This window comes from Oncorhynchus nerka, linkage group LG18 (assembly GCF_034236695.1).
Source record: "Oncorhynchus nerka isolate Pitt River linkage group LG18, Oner_Uvic_2.0, whole genome shotgun sequence".
Lineage (NCBI taxonomy): Eukaryota > Metazoa > Chordata > Actinopteri > Salmoniformes > Salmonidae > Oncorhynchus > Oncorhynchus nerka.
The window spans coordinates 82,845,318-82,868,653 of record NC_088413.1 but is presented as its reverse complement, the minus strand read 5'-3'; the positions used below and the strand labels follow the sequence as shown (position 1 = coordinate 82,868,653).

Here is a 23,336-nt window from a genome sequence, read left to right as displayed (position 1 = left end):
ACCCCACCCTGTCCCTCTCCTCCATCCCCCCCCTGCCCCTCTCCTCCAGCCCCCTGTCCCTCTACTCCAGCCCCCCGTCCCCTGTCCCTCTCCTCCAGCCCCCCACCCCCCTGTCCCTCTCCTCCATCCCCCCTGTCCCCTGTCCCTCTCCTCCAGCCCCCCTGTCCCTCTCCTCCAGCCCCCCTGTCCCCTGTCCCCTGTCCTTCTCCCCCAGGCCCCCCTGTCCCTCTCCTCCAGCCCCCCCCTGTCTCCTGTCCTTCTCCTCCAGCCCCCCTGTCCCTCTCCTCCAGCCCCCCCTGTCCCTCTCCTCCAGCCCCTCCTCCACCCCCCCCCTGTCCCTCTCCTCCAGCCCCCCACCTGTCCTCTCCTCCAGCCCCCTGTCCCTCTCCTCCAGCCCCCCTGTCCCTCTCCTCCAGCCCCCCTGTCCCCCTCCTCCAGCCCCCTGTCCCTCTCCTCCAGCCCCCTGTCCCTCTCCTCCAGCCCCCCCACCTGTCCCTCTTCTCCAGCCCCCCTGTCCCTCTCCTCCAGCCCCCCTGTCCCTTTCCTCCAGCCCCCCCCTGTCCCCCCTCTCCTCCAGCCCCCCCTGTCCCTCTCCTCCAGCCCCCTGTCCCCTGTCCCTCTCCTCCAGCCCCCCTGTCCCCTGTCCCTCTCCTCCAGCCCCAGTTGCTGATATTGTCTGTGTTCCTCCCAGGTCTGATCCGGTCCCGGGTACGAGGGGCGGGAGCTGCCTCCGCCCCAATCCTGACCTTCCTGGACAGCCACTGTGAGGTCAACACTGACTGGCTTCAGCCCATGATACAGAGGGTCAAAGAGGTACACACACACACACACACGCACACCACACACTACACACACGCATGAAGGGTCAAGCTGGTACACTCCATCCTCTGTCTGTCAGTCACACTCTTAAATTAGACACATAATCATCTCTCAGCATATAACAGCTAGCATGGCCCTCTCTCTCTCTCTCTCTCTCTCTCTCTCTCTCTCTCTCTCTCTCTCTCTCTTATACACACCCACATACACATATTCACATCCCTGTGAGGGAGTGACCCTCATCAGTCACTCCTGGCCTGGCTGTGTTGTGCCTGGCTCCATGTCCTGTTCTCTCCAGAGAGGTTTCACTGTGGCTGGGTTCTGACCTTCACAGCTGCTCCCATAACACTTCTCTTCTCCCTCCCTCCCCACCCCAACACCGTTCTCCCTCACTCCCCACCCCAACACAGTTCTCCCTCCCTCACTCCCCACCCCAACACAGTTCTCCCTCCCTCCCCACCCCAACACAGTTCTCCCTCCTTCCTCTCTCCCTCACTCCCCACCTCAACACCTCTCTCCCTCCCTCACTCCCCACCTCAACACCTCTCTCTCTCCCTCACTCCCCACCTCAACACCTCTCTCTCTCCATCACTCCCCACCTCAACACCTCTCTCCCTCCCTCCTCCCCACCTCAACACCTCTCTCTCCCTCACTCCCTTCCTCAACACCTCTCTCTCTCCCTCCCTCACTCCCCACCTCAACACTTCTCTCTCTCCCTCCTCCCCACCTCAACACCTCTCTCTCCCTCACTCCCTTCCTCAACACCTCTCTCTCTCCCTCCCTCACTCCCCACCTCAACACTTCTCTCTCTCCCTCACTCCCCACCTCAACACCTCTCTCTCCCTCACTCCCCACCTCAACACCTCTCTCTCTCCCTCACTCCCCACCTCAACACCTCTCTCTCTCCATCACTCCCCACCTCTCTCTCCCTCACTCCCCACCTCAACACCTCTCTCTCTCCATCACTCCCCACCTCAACACCTCTCTCTCCCTCACTCCCCACCTCAACACCTCTCTCTCCCTCCTCCCCACCCCAAAACCTCTCTCTCTCCCTCACTCCCCACCTCAACACCTCTCTCTCTTTCCCTCACTCCCCACCTCAACACCTCTCTCTCTTTCCCTCACTCCCCACCTCAACACCTCTCTCTCTCCATCACTCCCCACCTCAACACCTCTCTCTCCCTCACTCCCCACCTCAACACCTCTCTCTCTTTCCCTCACTCCCCACCTCAACACCTCTCTCTCTCCATCACTCCCCACCTCAACACCTCTCTCTCTCCATCACTCCCCACCTCAACAGCTCTCTCTCTCCATCACTCCCCACCTCAACACCTCTCTCACTCCATCACTCCCCACCTCAACACCTCTCTCTCTCCCTCACTCCCCACCTCAACACCTCTCTCTCCCTCACTCCCCACCTCTGCCCCTCTCTCTCCCTCACTCCCCACCTCAAAACCTCTCTCTCTCCATCACTCCCCACCTCAACACCTCTCTCTCTCCATCACTCCCCACCTCAACACCTCTCTCTCTCCATCACTCCCCACCTCAACACCTCTCTCTCCCACTCCCCACCTCAACACCTCTCTCTCTCCCACTCCCCACCTCAACACCTCTCTCTCCCTCACTCCCCACCTCAACACCTCTCTCTCCATCACTCCCCACCCCAACACTTCTCTCTCTCCCACTCCCCACCTCAACACCTCTCGCTCTCTTTCCCTCACTCCCCATGTCAACACCTCTCTCTCTCTCTCCATCACTCCCCACGTCAACACCTCTCTCTCTCTCTCTCCCTCACTCCCCACATCAACACCTCTCTCTCTCCATCACTCCCCACCTCAACACCTCTCTCTCTCTCTCTCCCTCACTCCCCCCACCTCAACACATCTCGCTCTCTTTCCCTCACTCCCCATGTCAACACACTCTCTCTCTCTCTCTCTCTCTCTCATCACTCCCCACCTCAACACCTCTCTCTCTCCCACTCCCCATCTCAACACCTCTCTCTCTCCTCACTCCCCACCTCAACACCTCTCTCTCCCTCACTCCCCACCTCAACACCTCTCTCTCTCCCACTCCCCACCTCAACACCTCTCTCTCTCCATCACTCCCCACCTCAACACCTCTCTCTCTCCATCACTCCCCACCTCAACACCTCTCTCTCTATCACTCCCCACCTCAACACCTCTCTCTCTCCCTCACTCCCCACCTCAACACCTCTCTCTCTCCATCACTCCCCACCTCAACACCTCTCTCTCCATCACTCCCCACCTCAACACCTCTCTCTCGCCATCACTCCCCACCTCAACACCTCTCTCTCTCTCTCTCTCTCTCTATCACTCCCCACCTCAACACCCCTCTCTCTCTCTCTCTCTCTCTCTCTCTCTCTCTCCATCCTCCCCACCTCAACACCTCTCTCTGCCATCACTCCCCACCTCAACACCTCTCTCTCTCCCTCACTCCCCACCTCAACAGCTCTCTCTCTCCATCACTCCCCACCTCAACACCTCTCTCTCCATCACTCCCCACCTCAACACCTCTCTCTCCATCACTCCCCATCTCAACACCTCTCTCTCTCCCTCACTCCCCACCTCAACACCTCTCTCTCTCTCTCCATCACTCCCCACCTCAACACCTCTCTCTCTCTCTCTCTCTCTCTCTCTCTCTCTCTCTCCATCACTCCCCATCTCAACACCTCTCTCTCTCCCTCACTCCCCACCTCAACACCTCTCTCTCTCTCTCCATCACTCCCCACCTCAACACCTCTCTCTCTCTCTCTCTCTCTCTCCATCACTCCCCATCTCAACACCTCTCTCTCTCCCTCGCTCCCCACCTCAACACCTCTCTCTCTCCATCACTCCCCACCTCAACACCTCTCAATTTCAATTTTCAATTTAAGGGGGCTTTATTGCCAAAGCAAGTGAAATAGATAATAAACAAAACTGAAGAAAAAAAAATAAGCCCTTTTGTGGCAACAGGTCCCTCATCTTGCTGCTGTGATGCACACTGTGATATCTCACCCAGTTGAGTTAAAGTTGGGTTTTGTTTTCTAATTCTTTGTGGGGACTGTGTAATCTCCCAGTACATCCCATCAGATTCTACACCACCATATCATTATCATTCTCCCAATCACTTCTCTGCTACGGGGCATCTGGGACTCAATGAACTTCCCCCTTCCCTCCAGACATGTTTCAGAGCACCAGAGATAACCACGGTCCTCCTCTCTTTGCAGTCAGTCTGGGGACAACATCAGGCCTCTATCTCTGGCATCACATTACCCAGAGAGGAATGGCTGGAGGAATGTGACACAGGGTTCAGAAAAACAAACACGATAACGACCTTTAGGTCCGACAGAGGACTGTGACTGTCCCTTCTCTCCTGCATATGCCTCTGAATACAGAGCTGTGCTGGGGTTGAATGTGACACTACACCGTGATGATGGAAGGAAAACTAAGGAGAAATGCATATAGGAAGGGGGGGGTAGAGGGAGAGAGAGGGAGAGGGAGGGAGAGAGGGACAAAGAGCGAGGGAGAGAGAGAAAAGAGATGAGGGAGAAAGAGAGGGGGGAGAGGGACAAATAGCGAGGGAGAGGGAGAGAGAAAGAGATGGGGAGAGGGGGGAGAAAGGGAGAGGGAGGGAGAAAGAGATGGGGGGAGAGGGAGAGAAAGGAGAAAGAGATGGGGGAGAGGGGGAGAAAGGAGAGGGAGGGAGAAAGAGATGGGGGAGAAAGGGAGAGGGAGGGAGAAAGAGATGGGGAGAAAGGGAGAGGGAGGGAGAAAGAGATGGGGGAGAGAGAAAGAGATGGGGGAGAAAGGGAGAGGGAGGGAGAAAGAGATGGGGGAGAAAGGGAGAGAGGGGAGAAAGGGAGAGGGAGGGAGAAAGAGATGGGGGAGAGAGAAAGAGAGGGGGAGAAAGGAAGAGGGGAGGGAGAAAGGAAGAGGGAGGGAGAAAGAGATGGGAGAGAGGGGGAGAAAGGAAGAGGGAGGGAGAAAGAGATGGGGGAGGGAGAAAGAGAGAGAGAGAGAGAGAGAGAGAGATGACATTATTGAAATCCATTTGGAAGTGTCCTCTTGCTTTGAGAGATCAGAGTGATCATTAAATAGTCCTATAAAATGAATATTGTTTCAAGCTGTTGAGAGGGGCTCTTCACAATGCTGGCTAAGTGTTGTTTCATGCTCTCTTCTCCCCACCCCTCCTTCTCCTCTCTCTCTTCTCCTTTCCTCTCTCCACCTCTCCTCTCCACCTCTCCTCTCCCCACCCCTCCTTCTCCTCTCTCTCTTCTCCTTTCCTCTCTCCACCTCTCCTCTCTCTTTCCTCCTCTCCTCTCTCCACCTCTCCTCTCCACCTCTCTTCTCCCCACCCCTCCTTCTCCTCTCTCTCTTCTCCTTTCCTCTCTCCACCTCTCCTCTCTCTCGTCTCCTCTCCTCTCTCCACCTCTCCTCTCCCCACCCCTCTTTCTCCTCTCTCTCTTCTCCTTTCCTCTCTCCACCTCACCTCTCCTCTCTCTCTTCTCCTCTCCTCTCTCCACCTCTCCTCTCCCCACCCCTCCTTCTCCTCTCTCTCTTCTCCTTTCCTCTCTCCACCTCTCCTCTCTCCACCTCTCCTTTCCCCACCCCTCCTTCTCTCCTCTCTCTTCTCATTTCCTCTCTCCACCTCTCCTCTCCCCTCTTCTCCTCTCCTCTCTCTTCTCCTTTCCTCTCTCCACCTCTCCTCTCCTCTCCCCTCTTCTCCCCTCCTCTCCTCTCCTCTCCCCTCTTCTCCCCTCTTCTCCCCTCCTCTCCTCTCCCACTCCTCTCCTCTCCTCTCTCTTCTCCTTTCCTCTCTCCACCTCTCCTCTCCTCTCCTCTCCTCTCCCCTCTTCTCCCCTCCTCTCCTCTCCTCTCCTCTCCTCTCCTCTCCTCTCCTCTCCTCTCCTCTCCTCTCCTCTCCTCTCCTCTCCTCTCCTCTCCTCTCCTCTCCTCTCCTCTCCTCTCCTCTCCTCTCCTCTCCTCTCCTCTGCATTGCTTAACTACCTGAACCAACGCCACAGAGTTCACACTGGGTTCAATCTCTCTATGCAAAGAACAAGGACTGCATCCCAAATAGTGCCCTATGGGCCTGGTCTAAAGTAGTGCACTATTTAGGGAATAGGGAGCCCTTGGGGAAGCAGTCAGAGTTCTAATTGGAAACAGTCTGTTTGATTTTCCCTTTGTAAAGCTAATCCTTCGTAAGATACACACACACACACAGACTCACAAACACACACTCACAAACACACCACCCGCAAACACACACTCACAAACACACACTCACACACTCCCAAACACACACACACAGACTCACAAACACACACTCACAGACTCACAAACACACACACACAGACTCACAAACACACACTCACAAACACACCACCCGCAAACACACACTCACAAACACACACACACACACACACACACACACACAGACTCACAAACACACACACACACACTCCCAAACATAATCATTTATTTTTTATAAGAGAATTCATGCTTTCTTATGTTTAAGTTTTAGTTGCTAGAGAGGCGACCCAGTCGTTGGCTTTATGCACCTTCGCCATTATGTGTGACCGTGCCCTGTGTTCCTGTCTCTCTCTCCTCTTCCCAGGACCATACTCGGGTTGTCAGCCCCATCATCGATGTCATCAGCCTGGATAACTTTGCCTACTTGGCAGCTTCAGCTGACTTGAGGGGAGGTCAGTACTCAGAACACAACCTCTAACCTGTGGGTACTATCCTCGTAAACACAACCACGCACAGCAGTCACTTTCACTTGCCATCTCATAACTTTTCTCTCTCTCTCTTTTCTCTCAGGGTTTGACTGGAGTTTACATTTTAAATGGGAACAGATTCCCATCGAACAGAAGATGTCCAGGAATGATCCCACTCTGCCTATCAGGTAATTACAGTAGTTATATTGTATTGGTCCCCACTCTGCCTATCAGGTAATTACAGTAGTTATATTGTATTGGTCCCCACTCTGCCTATCAAGTAATTACAGTAGTTATATTGTATTGGTCCCCACTCTGCCTATCAGGTAATTACAGTAGTTATATTGTATTGGTCCCCACTCTGCCTATCAGGTAATTACAGTAATTATATTGTATTGGTCCCCACTCTGCCTATCAGGTAATTACAGTAGTTATATTGTATTGGTCCCCACTCTGCCTATCAGGTAATTACAGTAGTTATATTGTGGTGGTCCCCACTCTGCCTATCAGGTAATTACAGTAGTTATATTGTATTGGTCCCCACTCTGCCTATCAGGTAATTACAGTAATTACAGTTATATTGTATTGGTCCCCACTCTGCCTATCTCTGTTATATTGTATTGGTCCCCACTCTGCCTATCAGGTAATTACAGTAGTTATATTGTATTGGTCCCCACTCTGCCTATCAGGTAATTACAGTAGTTATATTGTGGTGGTCCCCACTCTGCCTATCAGGTAATTACAGTAGTTATATTGTATTGGTCCCCACTCTGCCTATCAGGTAATTACAGTAGTTATATTGTATTGGTCCCCACTCTGCCTATCAGGTAATTACAGTAGTTATATTGTATTGGTCCCCACTCTGCCTATCAGGTAATTACAGTAGTTATATTGTGGTGGTCCCCACTCTGCCTATCAGGTAATTACAGTAGTTATATTGTATTGGTCCCCACTCTGCCTATCAGGTAATTACAGTAGTTATATTGTATTGGTCCCCACTCTGCCTATCAGGTAATTACAGTAGTTATATTGTATTGGTCCCCACTCTGCCTATCAGGTAATTACAGTAGTTATATTGTGGTGGTCCCCACTCTGCCTATCAGGTAATTACAGTAGTTATATTGTATTGGTCCCCACTCTGCCTATCAGGTAATTACAGTAGTTATATTGTATTGGTCCCCACTCTGCCTATCAGGTAATTACAGTAGTTATATTGTGGTGGTCCCCACTCTGCCTATCAGGTAATTACAGTAGTTATATTGTATTGGTCCCCACTCTGCCTATCAGGTAATTATAGTTATATTGTGGTGGTCCCCACTCTGCCTATCAGGTAATTACAGTAGTTATATTGTATTGGTCCCCACTCTGCCTATCAGGTAATTACAGTAGTTATATTGTATTGGTCCCCACTCTGCCTATCAGGTAATTACAGTAGTTATATTGTATTGGTCCCCACTCTGCCTATCAGGTAATTACAGTAGTTATATTGTATTGGTCCCCACTCTGCCTATCAGGTAATTACAGTAGTTATATTGTATTGGTCCCCACTCTGCCTATCAGGTAATTACAGTAGTTATATTGTGGTGGTCCCCACTCTGCCTATCAGGTAATTACAGTAGTTATATTGGTATTGGTCCCCACTCTGCCTATCAGGTAATTACAGTAGTTATATTGTATTGGTCCCCACTCTGCCTATCAGGTAATTACAGTAGTTATATTGTATTGGTCCCCACTCTGCCTATCAGGTAATTACAGTAGTTATATTGTATTGGTCCCCACTCTGCCTATCAGGTAATTACAGTAGTTATATTGTGGTGGTCCCCACTCTGCCTATCAGGTAATTACAGTAGTTATATTGTATTGGTCCCCACTCTGCCTATCAGGTAATTACAGTAGTTATATTGTATTGGTCCCCACTCTGCCTATCAGGTAATTACAGTAGTTATATTGTATTGGTCCCCACTCTGCCTATCAGGTAATTACAGTAGTTATATTGTGGTGGTCCCCACTCTGCCTATCAGGTAATTACAGTAGTTATATTGTATTGGTCCCCACTCTGCCTATCAGGTAATTACAGTAGTTATATTGTGGTGGTCCCCACTCTGCCTATCAGGTAATTACAGTAGTTATATTGTATTGGTCCCCACTCTGCCTATCAGGTAATTACAGTAGTTATATTGTATTGGTCCCCACTCTGCCTATCAGGTAATTACAGTAGTTATATTGTGGTGGTCCCCACTCTGCCTATCAGGTAATTACAGTAGTTATATTGTGGTGGTCCCCACTCTGCCTATCAGGTAATTACAGTAGTTATATTGTATTGGTCCCCACTCTGCCTATCAGGTAATTACTGTAGTTATATTGTGGTGGTCCCCACTCTGCCTATCAGGTAATTACAGTAGTTATATTGTATTGGTCCCCACTCTGCCTATCAGGTAATTACAGTAGTTATATTGTGGTGGTCCCCACTCTGCCTATCAGGTAATTACAGTAGTTATATTGTATTGGTCCCCACTCTGCCTATCAGGTAATTACAGTAGTTATATTGTATTGGTCCCCACTCTGCCTATCAGGTAATTACAGTAGTTATATTGTGGTGGTCCCCACTCTGCCTATCAGGTAATTACAGTAGTTATATTGTGGTGGTCCCCACTCTGCCTATCAGGTAATTACAGTAGTTATATTGTATTGGTCCCCACTCTGCCTATCAGGTAATTACAGTAGTTATATTAGTGGTGGTCTCTGCCTATCAGGTAATTACAGTAGTTATATTGTGGTGGTCCCCACTCTGCCTATCAGGTAATTATTGGTCCCCACTCTGTAGTTATATTATATTGTGGTGGTCCCCACTCTGCCTATCAGGTAATTACAGTAGTTATATTGTGGTGGTCCCCACTCTGCCTATCAGGTAATTACAGTAGTTATATTGTATTGGTCCCCACTCTGCCTATCAGGTAATTACAGTAGTTATATTGTATTGGTCCCCACTCTGCCTATCAGGTAATTACAGTAGTTATATTGTGGTGGTCCCCACTCTGCCTATCAGGTAATTACAGTAGTTATATTGTATTGGTCCCCACTCTGCCTATCAGGTAATTACAGTAGTTATATTGTATTGGTCCCCACTCTGCCTATCAGGTAATTACAGTAGTTATATTGTGGTGGTCCCCACTCTGCCTATCAGGTAATTACAGTAGTTATATTGTATTGGTCCCCACTCTGCCTATCAGGTAATTACAGTAGTTATATTGTATTGGTCCCCACTCTGCCTATCAGGTAATTACAGTAGTTATATTGTATTGGTCCCCACTCTGCCTATCAGGTAATTACAGTAGTTATATTGTGGTGGTCCCCACTCTGCCTATCAGGTAATTACAGTAGTTATATTGTATTGGTCCCCACTCTGCCTATCAGGTAATTACAGTAGTTATATTGTATTGGTGGGTAATTACCCCCACTCTGCCTATCAGGTAATTACAGTAGTTATATTGTATTGGTCCCCACTCTGCCTATCAGGTAATTACAGTAGTTATATTGTATTGGTCCCCACTCTGCCTATCAGGTAATTACAGTAGTTATATTGTAGTTATATTGTGGTCCCCACTCTGCCTATCAGGTAATTACAGTAGTTATATTGTGGTGGTCCCCACTCTGCCTATCAGGTAATTACAGTAGTTATATTGTATTGGTCCCCACTCTGCCTATCAGGTAATTACAGTATTGTTGTGGTGGTCCCCACTCTGCCTATCAGGTAATTACAGTAGTTATATTGTATTGGTCCCCACTCTGCCTATCAGGTAATTACAGTAGTTATATTGTGGTGGTCCCCACTCTGCCTATCAGGTAATTACAGTAGTTATATTGTATTGGTCCCCACTCTGCCTATCAGGTAATTACAGTAGTTATATTGTATTGGTCCCCATCTGCCTATCAGGTAATTACAGTAGTTATATTGTAGTTATATTGTGGTCCCCACTCTGCCTATCAGGTAATTACAGTAGTTATATTGTGGTGGTCCCCACTCTGCCTATCAGGTAATTACAGTAGTTATATTGTATTGGTCCCCACTCTGCCTATCAGGTAATTACAGTAGTTATATTGTGGTGGTCCCCACTCTGCCTATCAGGTAATTACAGTAGTTATATTGTATTGGTCCCCACTCTGCCTATCAGGTAATTACAGTAGTTATATTGTGGTGGTCCCCACTCTGCCTATCAGGTAATTACAGTAGTTATATTGTATTGGTCCCCACTCTGCCTATCAGGTAATTACAGTAGTTATATTGTATTGGTCCCCACTCTGCCTATCAGGTAATTACAGTAGTTATATTGTGGTGGTCCCCACTCTGCCTATCAGGTAATTACAGTAGTTATATTGTATTGGTCCCCACTCTGCCTATCAGGTAATTACAGTAGTTATATTGTATTGGTCCCCACTCTGCCTATCAGGTAATTACCCCACTCTGTATCAGGTTACAGTAGTTATATTGTATTGGTCCCCACTCTGCCTATCAGGTAATTACAGTAGTTATATTGTATTGGTCCCCACTCTGCCTATCAGGTAATTACAGTAGTTATATTGTATTGGTCCCCACTCTGCCTATCAGTAATTACAGTAGTTATATTGTGGTGGTCCCCACTCTGCCTATCAGGTAATTACAGTAGTTATATTGTGGTGGTCCCCACTCTGCCTATCAGGTAATTACAGTAGTTATATTGTATTGGTCCCCACTCTGCCTATCAGGTAATTACAGTAGTTATATTGTATGGTCCCCACTCTGCCTATCAGGTAATTACAGTAGTTATATTGTATTGGTCCCCACTCTGCCTATCAGGTAATTACAGTAGTTATATTGTATTGGTCCCCACTCTGCCTATCAGGTAATTACAGTAGTTATATTGTATTGGTCCCCACTCTGCCTATCAGGTAATTACAGTAGTTATATTGTATTGGTCCCCACTCTGCCTATCAGGTAATTACAGTAGTTATATTGTGGTGGTCCCCACTCTGCCTATCAGGTAATTACAGTAGTTATATTGTATTGGTCCCCACTCTGCCTATCAGGTAATTACAGTAGTTAATTGTAGTAGTTAGGTATTGTAGTTATATTGGTCCCCACTCTGCCTATCAGGTAATTACAGTAGTTATATTGTGGTCCCCACTCTGCCTATCAGGTAATTACAGTAGTTATATTGTATTGGTCCCCACTCTGCCTATCAGGTAATTACAGTAGTTATATTGTGGTGGTCCCCACTCTGCCTATCAGGTAATTACAGTAGTTATATTGTATTGGTCCCCACTCTGCCTATCAGGTAATTACAGTAGTTATATTGTATTGGTCCCCACTCTGCCTATCAGGTAATTACAGTAGTTATATTGTGGTGGTCCCCACTCTGCCTATCAGGTAATTACAGTAGTTATATTGTGGTGGTCCCCACTCTGCCTATCAGGTAATTACAGTAGTTATATTGTATTGGTCCCCACTCTGCCTATCAGGTAATTACAGTAGTTATATTGTGGTGGTCCCCACTCTGCCTATCAGGTAATTACAGTAGTTATATTGTATTGGTCCCCACTCTGCCTATCAGGTAATTACAGTAGTTATATTGTGGTGGTCCCCACTCTGCCTATCAGGTAATTACAGTAGTTATATTGTATTGGTCCCCACTCTGCCTATCAGGTAATTACAGTAGTTATATTGTATTGGTCCCCACTCTGCCTATCAGGTAATTACAGTAGTTATATTGTGGTGGTCCCCACTCTGCCTATCAGGTAATTACAGTAGTTATATTGTATTGGTCCCCACTCTGCCTATCAGGTAATTACAGTAGTTATATTGTGGTGGTCCCCACTCTGCCTATCAGGTAATTACAGTAGTTATATTGTATTGGTCCCCACTCTGCCTATCAGGTAATTACAGTAGTTATATTGTGGTGGTCCCCACTCTGCCTATCAGGTAATTACAGTAGTTATATTGTGGTGGTCCCCACTCTGCCTATCAGGTAATTACAGTAGTTATATTGTATTGGTCCCCACTCTGCCTATCAGGTAATTACAGTAGTTATATTGTATTGGTCCCCACTCTGCCTATCAGGTAATTACAGTAGTTATATTGTGGTCCCCACTCTGCCTATCAGGTAATTACAGTAGTTATATTGTGGTGGTCCCCACTCTGCCTATCAGGTAATTACAGTAGTTATATTGTGGTGGTCCCCACTCTGCCTATCAGGTAATTACAGTAGTTATATTGTATTGGTCCCCACTCTGCCTATCAGGTAATTACAGTAGTTATATTGTATTGGTCCCCACTCTGCCTATCAGGTAATTACAGTAGTTATATTGTATTGGTCCCCATCTGCCTATCAGGTAATTACAGTAGTTATATTGTGGTCCCCACTCTGCCTATCAGGTAATTACAGTAGTTATATTGTAACTCTGCCTATCAGGTAATTACAGTAGTTATATTGTGGTGGTCCCCACTCTGCCTATCAGGTAATTACAGTAGTTATATTGTAGTTATATTGGTGGTCCCCACTCTGCCTATCAGGTAATTACAGTAGTTATATTGTATTGGTCCCCACTCTGCCTATCAGGTAATTACAGTAGTTATATTGTGGTGGTCCCCACTCTGCCTATCAGGTAATTACAGTAGTTATATTGTATTGGTCCCCACTCTGCCTATCAGGTAATTATAGTTATATTGTTATATGGTCCCCACTCTGCCTATCAGGTAATTACAGTAGTTATATTGTGGTGGTCCCCACTCTGCCTATCAGGTAATTACAGTAGTTATATTGTATTGGTCCCCACTCTGCCTATCAGGTAATTACAGTAGTTATATTGTAGGTCCCCACTCTGCCTATCAGGTAATTACAGTAGTTATATTGTGGTGGTCCCCACTCTGCCTATCAGGTAATTACAGTAGTTATATTGTATTGGTCCCCACTCTGCCTATCAGGTAATTACAGTAGTTATATTGTATTGGTCCCCACTCTGCCTATCAGGTAATTACAGTAGTTATATTGTATTGGTCCCCACTCTGCCTATCAGGTAATTACAGTAGTTATATTGTGGTGGTCCCCACTCTGCCTATCAGGTAATTACAGTAGTTATATTGTATTGGTCCCCACTCTGCCTATCAGGTAATTACAGTAGTTATATTGTGGTGGTCCCCACTATCAGGTAATTACAGTAGTTATATTGTGGTCCCCACTCTGCCTATCAGGTAATTACAGTAGTTATATTGTGGTGGTCCCCACTCTGCCTATCAGTAGTTAATTGTGGTGGTCAGCCTATCAGTAATATATTGTATTGGTCCCCACTCTGCCTATCAGGTAATTACAGTAGTTATATTGTGGTGGTCCCCACTCTGCCTATCAGGTAATTACAGTAGTTATATTGTGGTGGTCCCCACTCTGCCTATCAGGTAATTACAGTAGTTATATTGTATTGGTCCCCACTCTGCCTATCAGGTAATTACAGTAGTTATATTGTGGTGGTCCCCACTCTGCCTATCAGGTAATTACAGTAGTTATATTGTATTGGTCCCCACTCTGCCTATCAGGTAATTACAGTAGTTATATTGTAATTCCCCACTCTGCCTATCAGGTAATTACAGTTTATATTGTGGTGGTCCCCACTCTGCCTATCAGGTAATTACAGTAGTTATATTGTGGTGGTCCCCACTCTGCCTATCAGGTAATTACAGTAGTTATATTGTGGTGGTCCCCACTCTGCCTATCAGGTAATTACAGTAGTTATATTGTATTGGTCCCCACTCTGCCTATCAGGTAATTACAGTAGTAATTGTGGTGGTCCCCACTCTGCCTAGTTAATTATTTATATTGTGGTGGTCCCCACTCTGCCTACAGGTAATTACAGTAGTTATATTGTATTGGTCCCCACTCTGCCTATCAGGTAATTACAGTAGTTATATTGTGGTGGTCCCCACTCTGCCTATCAGGTAATTACAGTAGTTATATTGTGGTGGTCCCCACTCTGCCTATCAGGTAATTACAGTAGTTATATTGTATTGGTCCCCACTCTGCCTATCAGGTAATTACAGTAGTTATATTGTATTGGTCCCAGGTACTCTAGTTATATTGTGGTGGTCCTATCAGGTAATTACAGTAGTTATATTGTGGTGGTCCCCACTCTGCCTATCAGGTAATTACAGTAGTTATATTGTGGTGGTCCCCACTCTGCCTATCAGGTAATTACAGTAGTTATATTGTGGTGGTCCCCACTCTGCCTATCAGGTAATTACAGTAGTTATATTGTGGTGGTCCCCACTCTGCCTATCAGGTAATTACAGTAGTTATATTGTGGTGGTCCCCACTCTGCCTATCAGGTAATTACAGTAGTTATATTGTCCCCACTCTGGTGGTCCCCACTCTGCCTATCAGGTAATTACAGTAGTTATATTGTGGTGGTCCCCACTCTGCCTATCAGGTAATTACAGTAGTTATATTGTATTGGTCCCCACTCTGCCTATCAGGTAATTACAGTAGTTATATTGTATGGTCCCCACTCTGCCTATCAGGTAATTACAGTAGTTATATTGTGGTGGTCCCCACTCTGCCTATCAGGTAATTACAGTAGTTATATTGTATTGGTCCCCACTCTGCCTATCAGGTAATTACAGTTGTGGTGGTCCCCAGTTACAGTAGTTATATTGTGGTGGTCCCCACTCTGCCTATCAGGTAATTACAGTAGTTATATTGTATTGGTCCCCACTCTGCCTATCAGGTAATTACAGTAGTTATATTGTGGTGGTCCCCACTCTGCCTATCAGGTAATTACAGTAGTTATATTGTGGTGGTCCCCACTCTGCCTATCAGGTAATTACAGTAGTTATATTGTATTGGTCCCCACTCTGCCTATCAGGTAATTACAGTAGTTATATTGTATTGGTCCCCACTCTGCCTATCAGGTAATTACAGTAGTTATATTGTATTGGTCCCCACTCTGCCTATCAGGTAATTACAGTAGTTATATTGTGGTGGTCCCCACTCTGCCTATCAGGTAATTACAGTAGTTATATTGTATTGGTCCCCACTCTGCCTATCAGGTAATTACAGTAGTTATATTGTGGTGGTCCCCACTCTGCCTATCAGGTAATTACAGTAGTTATATTGTGGTGGTCCCCACTCTGCCTATCAGGTAATTACAGTAGTTATATTGTGGTGGTCCCCACCCCTATCAGGTAATTACAGTAGTTATATTGTATTGGTCCCCACTCTGCCTATCAGGTAATTACAGTAGTTATATTGTATTGGTCCCCACTCTGCCTATCAGGTAATTACAGTAGTTATATTGTGGTGGTCCCCACTCTGCCTATCAGGTAATTACAGTAGTTATATTGTGGTGGTCCCCAGCCTATCATAATTACAGTAGTTATATTGGTGGTCCCCACTCTGCCTATCAGGTAATTACAGTAGTTATATTGTATTGGTCCCCACTCTGCCTATCAGGTAATTACAGTAGTTATATTGTGGTCCCCACTCTGCCTATCAGGTAATTACAGTAGTTATATTGTATTGGTCCCCACTCTGCCTATCAGGTAATTACAGTAGTTATATTGTATTGGTCCCCACTCTGCCTATCAGGTAATTACAGTAGTTATATTGTGGTGGTCCCCACTCTGCCTATCAGGTAATTACAGTAGTTATATTGTGGTGGTCCCCACTCTGCCTATCAGGTAATTACAGTAGTTATATTGTATTGGTCCCCACTCTGCCTATCAGGTAATTACAGTAGTTATATTGTGGTGGTCCCCACTCTGCCTATCAGGTAATTACAGTAGTTATATTGTGGTGGTCCCCACTCTGCCTATCAGGTAATTACAGTAGTTATATTGTATTGGTCCCCACTCTGCCTATCAGGTAATTACAGTAGTTATATTGTGGTGGTCCCCACTCTGGTCCCCACTCTGCCTATCAGGTAATTACAGTAGTTATATTGTGGTGGTCCCCACTCTGCCTATCAGGTAATTACAGTAGTTTACAGTAGTTATTGTATTGGTCCCCACTCTGCCTATCAGGTAATTACAGTAGTTATATTGTGGTGGTCCCCACTCTGCCTATCAGGTAATTACAGTAGTTATATTGTATTGGTCCCCACTCTGCCTATCAGGTAATTACAGTAGTTATATTGTATTGGTCCCCACTCTGCCTATCAGGTAATTACAGTAGTTATATTGTATTGGTCCCCACTCTGCCTATCAGGTAATTACAGTAGTTATATTGTGGTGGTCCCCACTCTGCCTATCAGGTAATTACAGTAGTTATATTGTATTGGTCCCCACTCTGCCTATCAGGTAATTACAGTAGTTATATTGTGGTGGTCCCCACTCTGCCTATCAGGTAATTACAGTAGTTATATTGTATTGGTCCCCACTCTGCCTATCAGGTAATTACAGTAGTTATATTGTGGTGGTCCCCACTCTGCCTATCAGGTAATTACAGTAGTTTTATTGTGGTGGTCCCCACTCTGCCTATCAGGTAGTTTTATTGTGGTGGTCCCCACTCTGCCTATCAGGTAATTACAGTAGTTATATTGTGGTGGTCTCCACTCTGCCTATCAGGTAATTACAGTAGTTTTATTGTGGTGGTCCCCACTCTGCCTATCAGGTAGTTTTATTGTGGTGGTCCCCACTCTTCCTCCTTTGTCTCTCCTGTACGGGCCAGTAAAATATCTTAGAATCACAAGTTGAATATTGCATTTAACACTTCTTTCCATAGTACCATTAACTCCTGTGTTCCAATGACACGTTGTGTTAGCTAATCCAAGTTTGTCATTTTGAAAGGTTAATTGATCACTAGAAAACCCTTTTTGCAATTATGTTAGCACAGCTGAAAACATTGTTCTGATTAAAGAAGCACTAAAACTGCCTTCTATAGACTACTTGAGTATCTGGAGTATCAGCATTTGTGGGTTTGATTACAGGCTCAAAATGGCCAGAAACAAATGACTTTCTTCTGAAACTCGTCAGTCTATTCTTGTTCTGAGAAATGAAGGCTATTCCATGCGAGAAATTGCCAAGAAACTGAATATCTCGTACAACGCTGTGTACTACTCCCTTCAGAGGACAGCACAAACTGGCTCTAACCAGAATAGAAAGAGGAGTGGGAGGCCCCAGTGTACAACTGAGCAAGAGAACAAGTACATTAGAGTGTCTAGTTTGAGAAACAGACGCCTCACAAGTCCTCAACTGGCAGCTTCATTAAATAGTACCCACAAAACACCAGTCTCAATATGTGTGTATCAGACAGTCTGTCCTCCTGTGTGTATCAGACAGTCTGTCCTCCTGTGTGTATCAGACCGTCTGTCCTCCTGTGTGTATCAGACAGTCTGTATCAGACAGTCTGTCCTCCTGTGTGTATCAGACAGTCTGTCCTCCTGTGTGTATCAGACAGTCTGTCCTCCTGTGTGTATCAGACAGTCAGTCCTCCTGTGTTCTCTGCTACAGAACTCCAGTGATTGCAGGAGGGATCTTTGTGATGGACAAGAGCTGGTTCAACCACCTGGGGCAGTACGACACTCACATGGACATCTGGGGAGGAGAGAACTTTGGTGAGATCACTGGGGGAGGAGGAGAGAACTTTGGTGAGATCACTGAGTGGGTGTGCGTGCTTGACTTTTGTTTAATTCACTGAGATCGTCTCGGTCCCATCTGATTAGATATCTAGAGATAAATAAATAAAATGTCCTATGCAGATGTACCTTCATCTAATTTTAGAGCTCTGACGCTGCTGATGGTCATTAGTAGCCTATCAAACTTGCTAACTGCCTGGTACTCAGCACTCTATTGTCCCCCTCTAATCACTCTGACATCAATGCAAATGTTATCAAACACTTCATGAGAGCTCATGTTGCCCAACATTTCTATAGGCTATGCAATTGCGAGAGAAAACAGAGTGATGGCCTCTGTTAAAAAGAGGAGGATCCCATCAGCTTTCTATAGCCTTACTATATGTATTCTCTCAACTTTCCTAATATTAAGCACATTGCTTGTCTTTACAACCGGAGTAGAGCCTACCTGGCTGGCATGAAAATAAACCCCGGGGAAAAGCGTCCTCCAACCGCTATTTAGGTACATAGATGACATGTCTTTTTTCCCCTGTTCTGAGACAGGTACATGACAATGGTACATTCTAAATCAAAACTAATATCACACATACAGTGCCTTGCGAAAGTATTCGGCCCCCTTGAACTTTTGCGACCTTTTGCCACATTTCAGGCTTCAAACATAAAGATATAAAACTGTATTTTTTTGTGAAGAATCAACAACAAGTGGGACACAATCATGAAGTGGAACGACATTTATTGGATATTTCAAACTTTTTTAACAAATCAAAAACTGAAAAATTGGGCGTGCAAAATGATTCAGCCCCCTTAAGTTAATACTTTGAAGCACCACCTTTTGCTGCGATTACAGCTGTAAGTCGCTTTGGGTATGTCTCTATCAGTTTTGCACATCGAGAGACTGAAATGTTTGGTATATTTGTAAAGACAATTACTTTAAAAATGTATATATATATTGAATGCTGGTAGTTGTATTAATATATATATAATATCTATCGCATCCCACAACTGTCCCAGAGTATGTTTGGAATATTTATTTCTGGCACAGAAGGACAAGTTGACCAATAGAATAGGCCAACTTTTGTGCTATGGGGGTAGAGTAGATTGACATAGGCTAGTGCTTTTGCTGTTTGTTAGGCTTGTTGACTGACTAAAAGTGGGCTCAGTTGTGTCCCTGATGTGTCTGTCTTCATTCACTTGTAGCCTTCACTTCTTAGATGAAATACATGTGAGAAGGACCCGAGCACATGACGGGCATTGGCTAATGAGAACTGAGATATCTGAGAGAGTTGCTTTGGAGCACGGCAGCCGGGAGAAGGGAGTTATAATTATTATATTCAGGGTATAAAGGTCACTTTGGCCGCTTAAAGGCATTGATTCTTTCAGGATTACGGTCACACAAGGGGGATGCAGCCGGGATATTTTAGGCATGAGAATATTATCAAACTGTGAATGAGAGACTGATGAAGTGTGTACAGCCCTGCGCATGCCTTTCATGTTACTTTTTTTCAAATCATTTTTCAAATCATCATTAGAGTCCCTTCATTAATGTATTAAAAAATTAAAACATTTTGCCCCAACGTTGGTATCACAACTAAAGTGACATTAATAACTCGAAGTGAAGCAGATAGGCGCACCTGTTTCTTTGTTAACACAGAATAATATTCCCTCATTCATCGTTTGGAGAAAATCTTTATATTTTATTCAGCTTTGTTCAATTGTATTCTTCATACTATCAAATAATACCCACAGCCATTTGGCATAGCTAGTGTCGAATACAGTCAATTGGCATAGCTAGTGTCGAACACAGCCATTTGGCATAGCTAGTGTCGAACACAGCCATTTGGCATAGCTAGTGTCGAACACAGCCATTTGACATAGCCACACCAGGACCCTAACATAAGGACAACTCAGAGTATGTTATTCTGTTCTTCTGAAATAGACTACATTTTCTACATATCATGTTTCTTTAGACCTGTCTAAAATAAACAATGGATTTATTGTGAAGGTGTAGACTATATTACATGGATTTATTGTGAAGGTGTAGACTATATTACATGGATTTATTGTGATGGTGTAGACTATATTACATGGATTTATTGTGATGGTGTAGGCTATATAACATGGATTTATTGTGATGGTGTAGGTAGACTATATTACATGGATTTATTGTGATGGTGTAGACTATATTACATGGATTTATTGTGATGGTGTAGACTATATTACATGGTTTTATTGTGATGGTGTAGGCTATATTACATGGTTTTATTGTGATGGTGTAGACTATATTACATGGATTTATTGTGATGGTGTAGGTAGACTATATTACATGGATTTATTGTGATGGTGTAGAGACTATATTACATGGATTTATTGTGATGGTGTAGGTAGACTATATTACATGGATTTATTGTGATGGTGTAGACTATATTACATGGATTTATTGTGATGGTGTAGGTAGACTATATTACATGGATTTATTGTGATGGTGTAGACTATATTACATGGATTTATTGTGATGGTGTAGGTAGACTATATTACATGGATTTATTGTGATGGTGTAGACTATATTACATGGATTTATTGTGATGGTGTAGGTAGACTATATTACATGGATTTATTGTGATGGTGTAGACTATATTACATGGATTTATTGTGATGGTGTAGACTATATTACATGGATTTATTGTGGTGGTGTAGGTAGACTATATTACATGGATTTATTGTGATGGTGTAGACTATATTACATGGATTTATTGTGAAGGTGTAGACTATATTACATGGATTTATTGTGATGGTGTAGGTAGACTATATTACATGGATTTATTGTGATGGTGTAGTTAGACTATATTACATGGATTTATTGTGATGGTGTAGACTATATTACATGGATTTATTGTGATGGTGTAGACTATATTACATGGATTTATTGTGATGGTGTAGACTATATTACATGGATTTATTGTGATGGTGTAGACCATATTACATGGATTTATTGTGATGGTGTAGACTATATTACATGGATTTATTGTGATGGTGTAGACTATATTACATGGATTTATTGTGATGGTGTATACTATATTACATGGATTTATTGTGATGGTGTAGGTAGACTATATTACATGGATTTATTGTGATGGTGTAGGTAGACTATATTACATGGATTTATTGTGATGGTGTAGACTATATTACATGGATTTATTGTGATGGTGTAGACTATATTACATGGATTTATTGTGATGGTGTAGGTAGACTATATTACATGGATTTATTGTGATGGTGTAGGTGTAGGTAGACTATATTACATGGATTTATTGTGATGGTGTAGACTATATTACATGGATTTATTGTGATGGTGTAGGTAGACTATATTACATGGATTTATTGTGATGGTGTAGGTAGACTATATTACATGGATTTATTGTGATGGTGTAGACTATATTACATGGATTTATTGTGAAGGTGTAGGTAGACTATATTACATGGATTTATTGTGATGGTGTAGACTATATTACATGGATTTATTGTGGTGGTGTAGACTATATTACATGGATTTATTGTGAAGGTGTAGGTAGACTATATTACATGGATTTATTGTGAAGATGTAGGTAGACTATATTTCATGGATTTATTGTGATGGTGTAGACTATATTACATGGATTTATTGTGATGGTGTAGGTAGACTATATTACATGGATTTATTGTGATGGTGTAGACTATATTACATGGATTTATTGTGAAGGTGTAGACTATATTACATGGATTTATTGTGAAGGTGTAGGTAGACTATATTAAATGGATTTATTGTGATGGTGTAGACTATATTACATGGATTTATTGTGATGGTGTAGACTATATTACATGGATTTATTGTGATGGTGTAGACTATATTACATGGATTTATTGTGAAGGTGTAGGTAGACTATATTAAATGGATTTATTGTGATGGTGTAGACTATATTACATGGATTTATTGTGAAGGTGTAGGTAGACTATATTACATGGATTTATTGTGAAGGTGTAGGTAGACTATATTACATGGTGTAACGGCTTTCTACTGGTGAAGGAGAGTCGGACCAAACTGCAGCGTGTAGATTTCGATCCATGTTTAATAAAACAACGTAACACGAATCAAAACACAAACTCAACAAAACAATAAACGTAATGAAAACCGAAAACAGCCTAAACTGGTGCAAACTACCACAGAATAAGGACATCAAGACACTAAGGACAATCACCCACAATACAACCAAGGAATATGGCTGCCTAAATATGGTTCCTAATCAGAGACAATGATAACCACCTGCCTCTGATTGAGAACCACTCCAGACAGCCATAGACTTTCCTAGAACACCCTACTAAGCTACAATCCCACTAACATACACACCAAAACCCCCAGACAAAACACACCACAATACAAAAACTCCATGCCACACCCTGGCCTGACCCAATACATAAAGATAAACACAAAATACTTAGACCAGGGCGTGACAGAACCCCCCCCCTAAGGTGCGGACTCCCGAACGCACCTCAAAACAAATAGGGAGGGTCCGGGTGGGCGTCTGTCCATGGTGGCGGTTCCTGTGCGGGACCTGGACCCCACTCAATAAATGTCTTAGTCCCCTCTCCTCGCGTCCCTGGATAGTCCACCCTCGCCGCCGACCATGGCCTAGTAGTCCTCACCCAGAACCCCACTGGACTGAGGAGCAGATCGGGACTGAAGGACAGCTCGGGACTGAGGCAGCTCGGGAGTGAGAGAAAGCTCGGGAGAGAAAGCTTGGGAGTGAGAGAAAGCTCGGGAGTGAGTCGGGAGTGAGAGAAAGCTCGGGAGTGAGAGAAAGCTCGGGAGTGAGAGAAAGCTCGGGAGTGAGAGAAAGCTCAGGAGTGAGAGAAAGCTCAGGAGTGAGAGGAAGCTCAGGCAGGTAGATAGATCTACCAGATCCTGGCTGGCTGGTGGTCTCAGCAGATCCTGGCTGACTGGCAGATCCTGGCTGACTGGTGCTACTGGCAGATCCTGGCCGACTGGCACATCTGGAAGATCCTGGCTGACTGGCAGATCCTGGCTGACTGGCAGATCTGGAAGAGTCTGGTTGACTGGCAGATCTGGAAGAGTCTGGCTGACTGGCAGATCTGGAAGAGTCTGGCTGACTGGCAGATCTGGAAGAGTCTGGCTGACTGGCAGATCCTGGCCGACTGGCGGATCCTGGCTGACTGG

General features: G+C 44.8%; 1 protein-coding gene across 1 annotated transcript in view; it reads left to right on the top strand.

Moving 5' to 3' along the window:
- LOC135561655 (polypeptide N-acetylgalactosaminyltransferase 16-like) overlaps positions 1–19,338 on the top strand; it is a 51,007-nt gene extending 31,669 nt beyond the window's left edge. The window contains exons 6-10 of the mRNA XM_065003386.1: positions 692–813; positions 6,433–6,520; positions 6,639–6,723; positions 18,006–18,142; positions 19,325–19,338. Of these exons, the coding sequence (XP_064859458.1) occupies positions 692–813; positions 6,433–6,520; positions 6,639–6,723; positions 18,006–18,142; positions 19,325–19,338 (446 nt within the window). The remainder of the gene's footprint in view (positions 1–691; positions 814–6,432; positions 6,521–6,638; positions 6,724–18,005; positions 18,143–19,324) is intronic.
- The last annotated feature ends 3,998 nt before the right edge of the window (positions 19,339–23,336 follow it).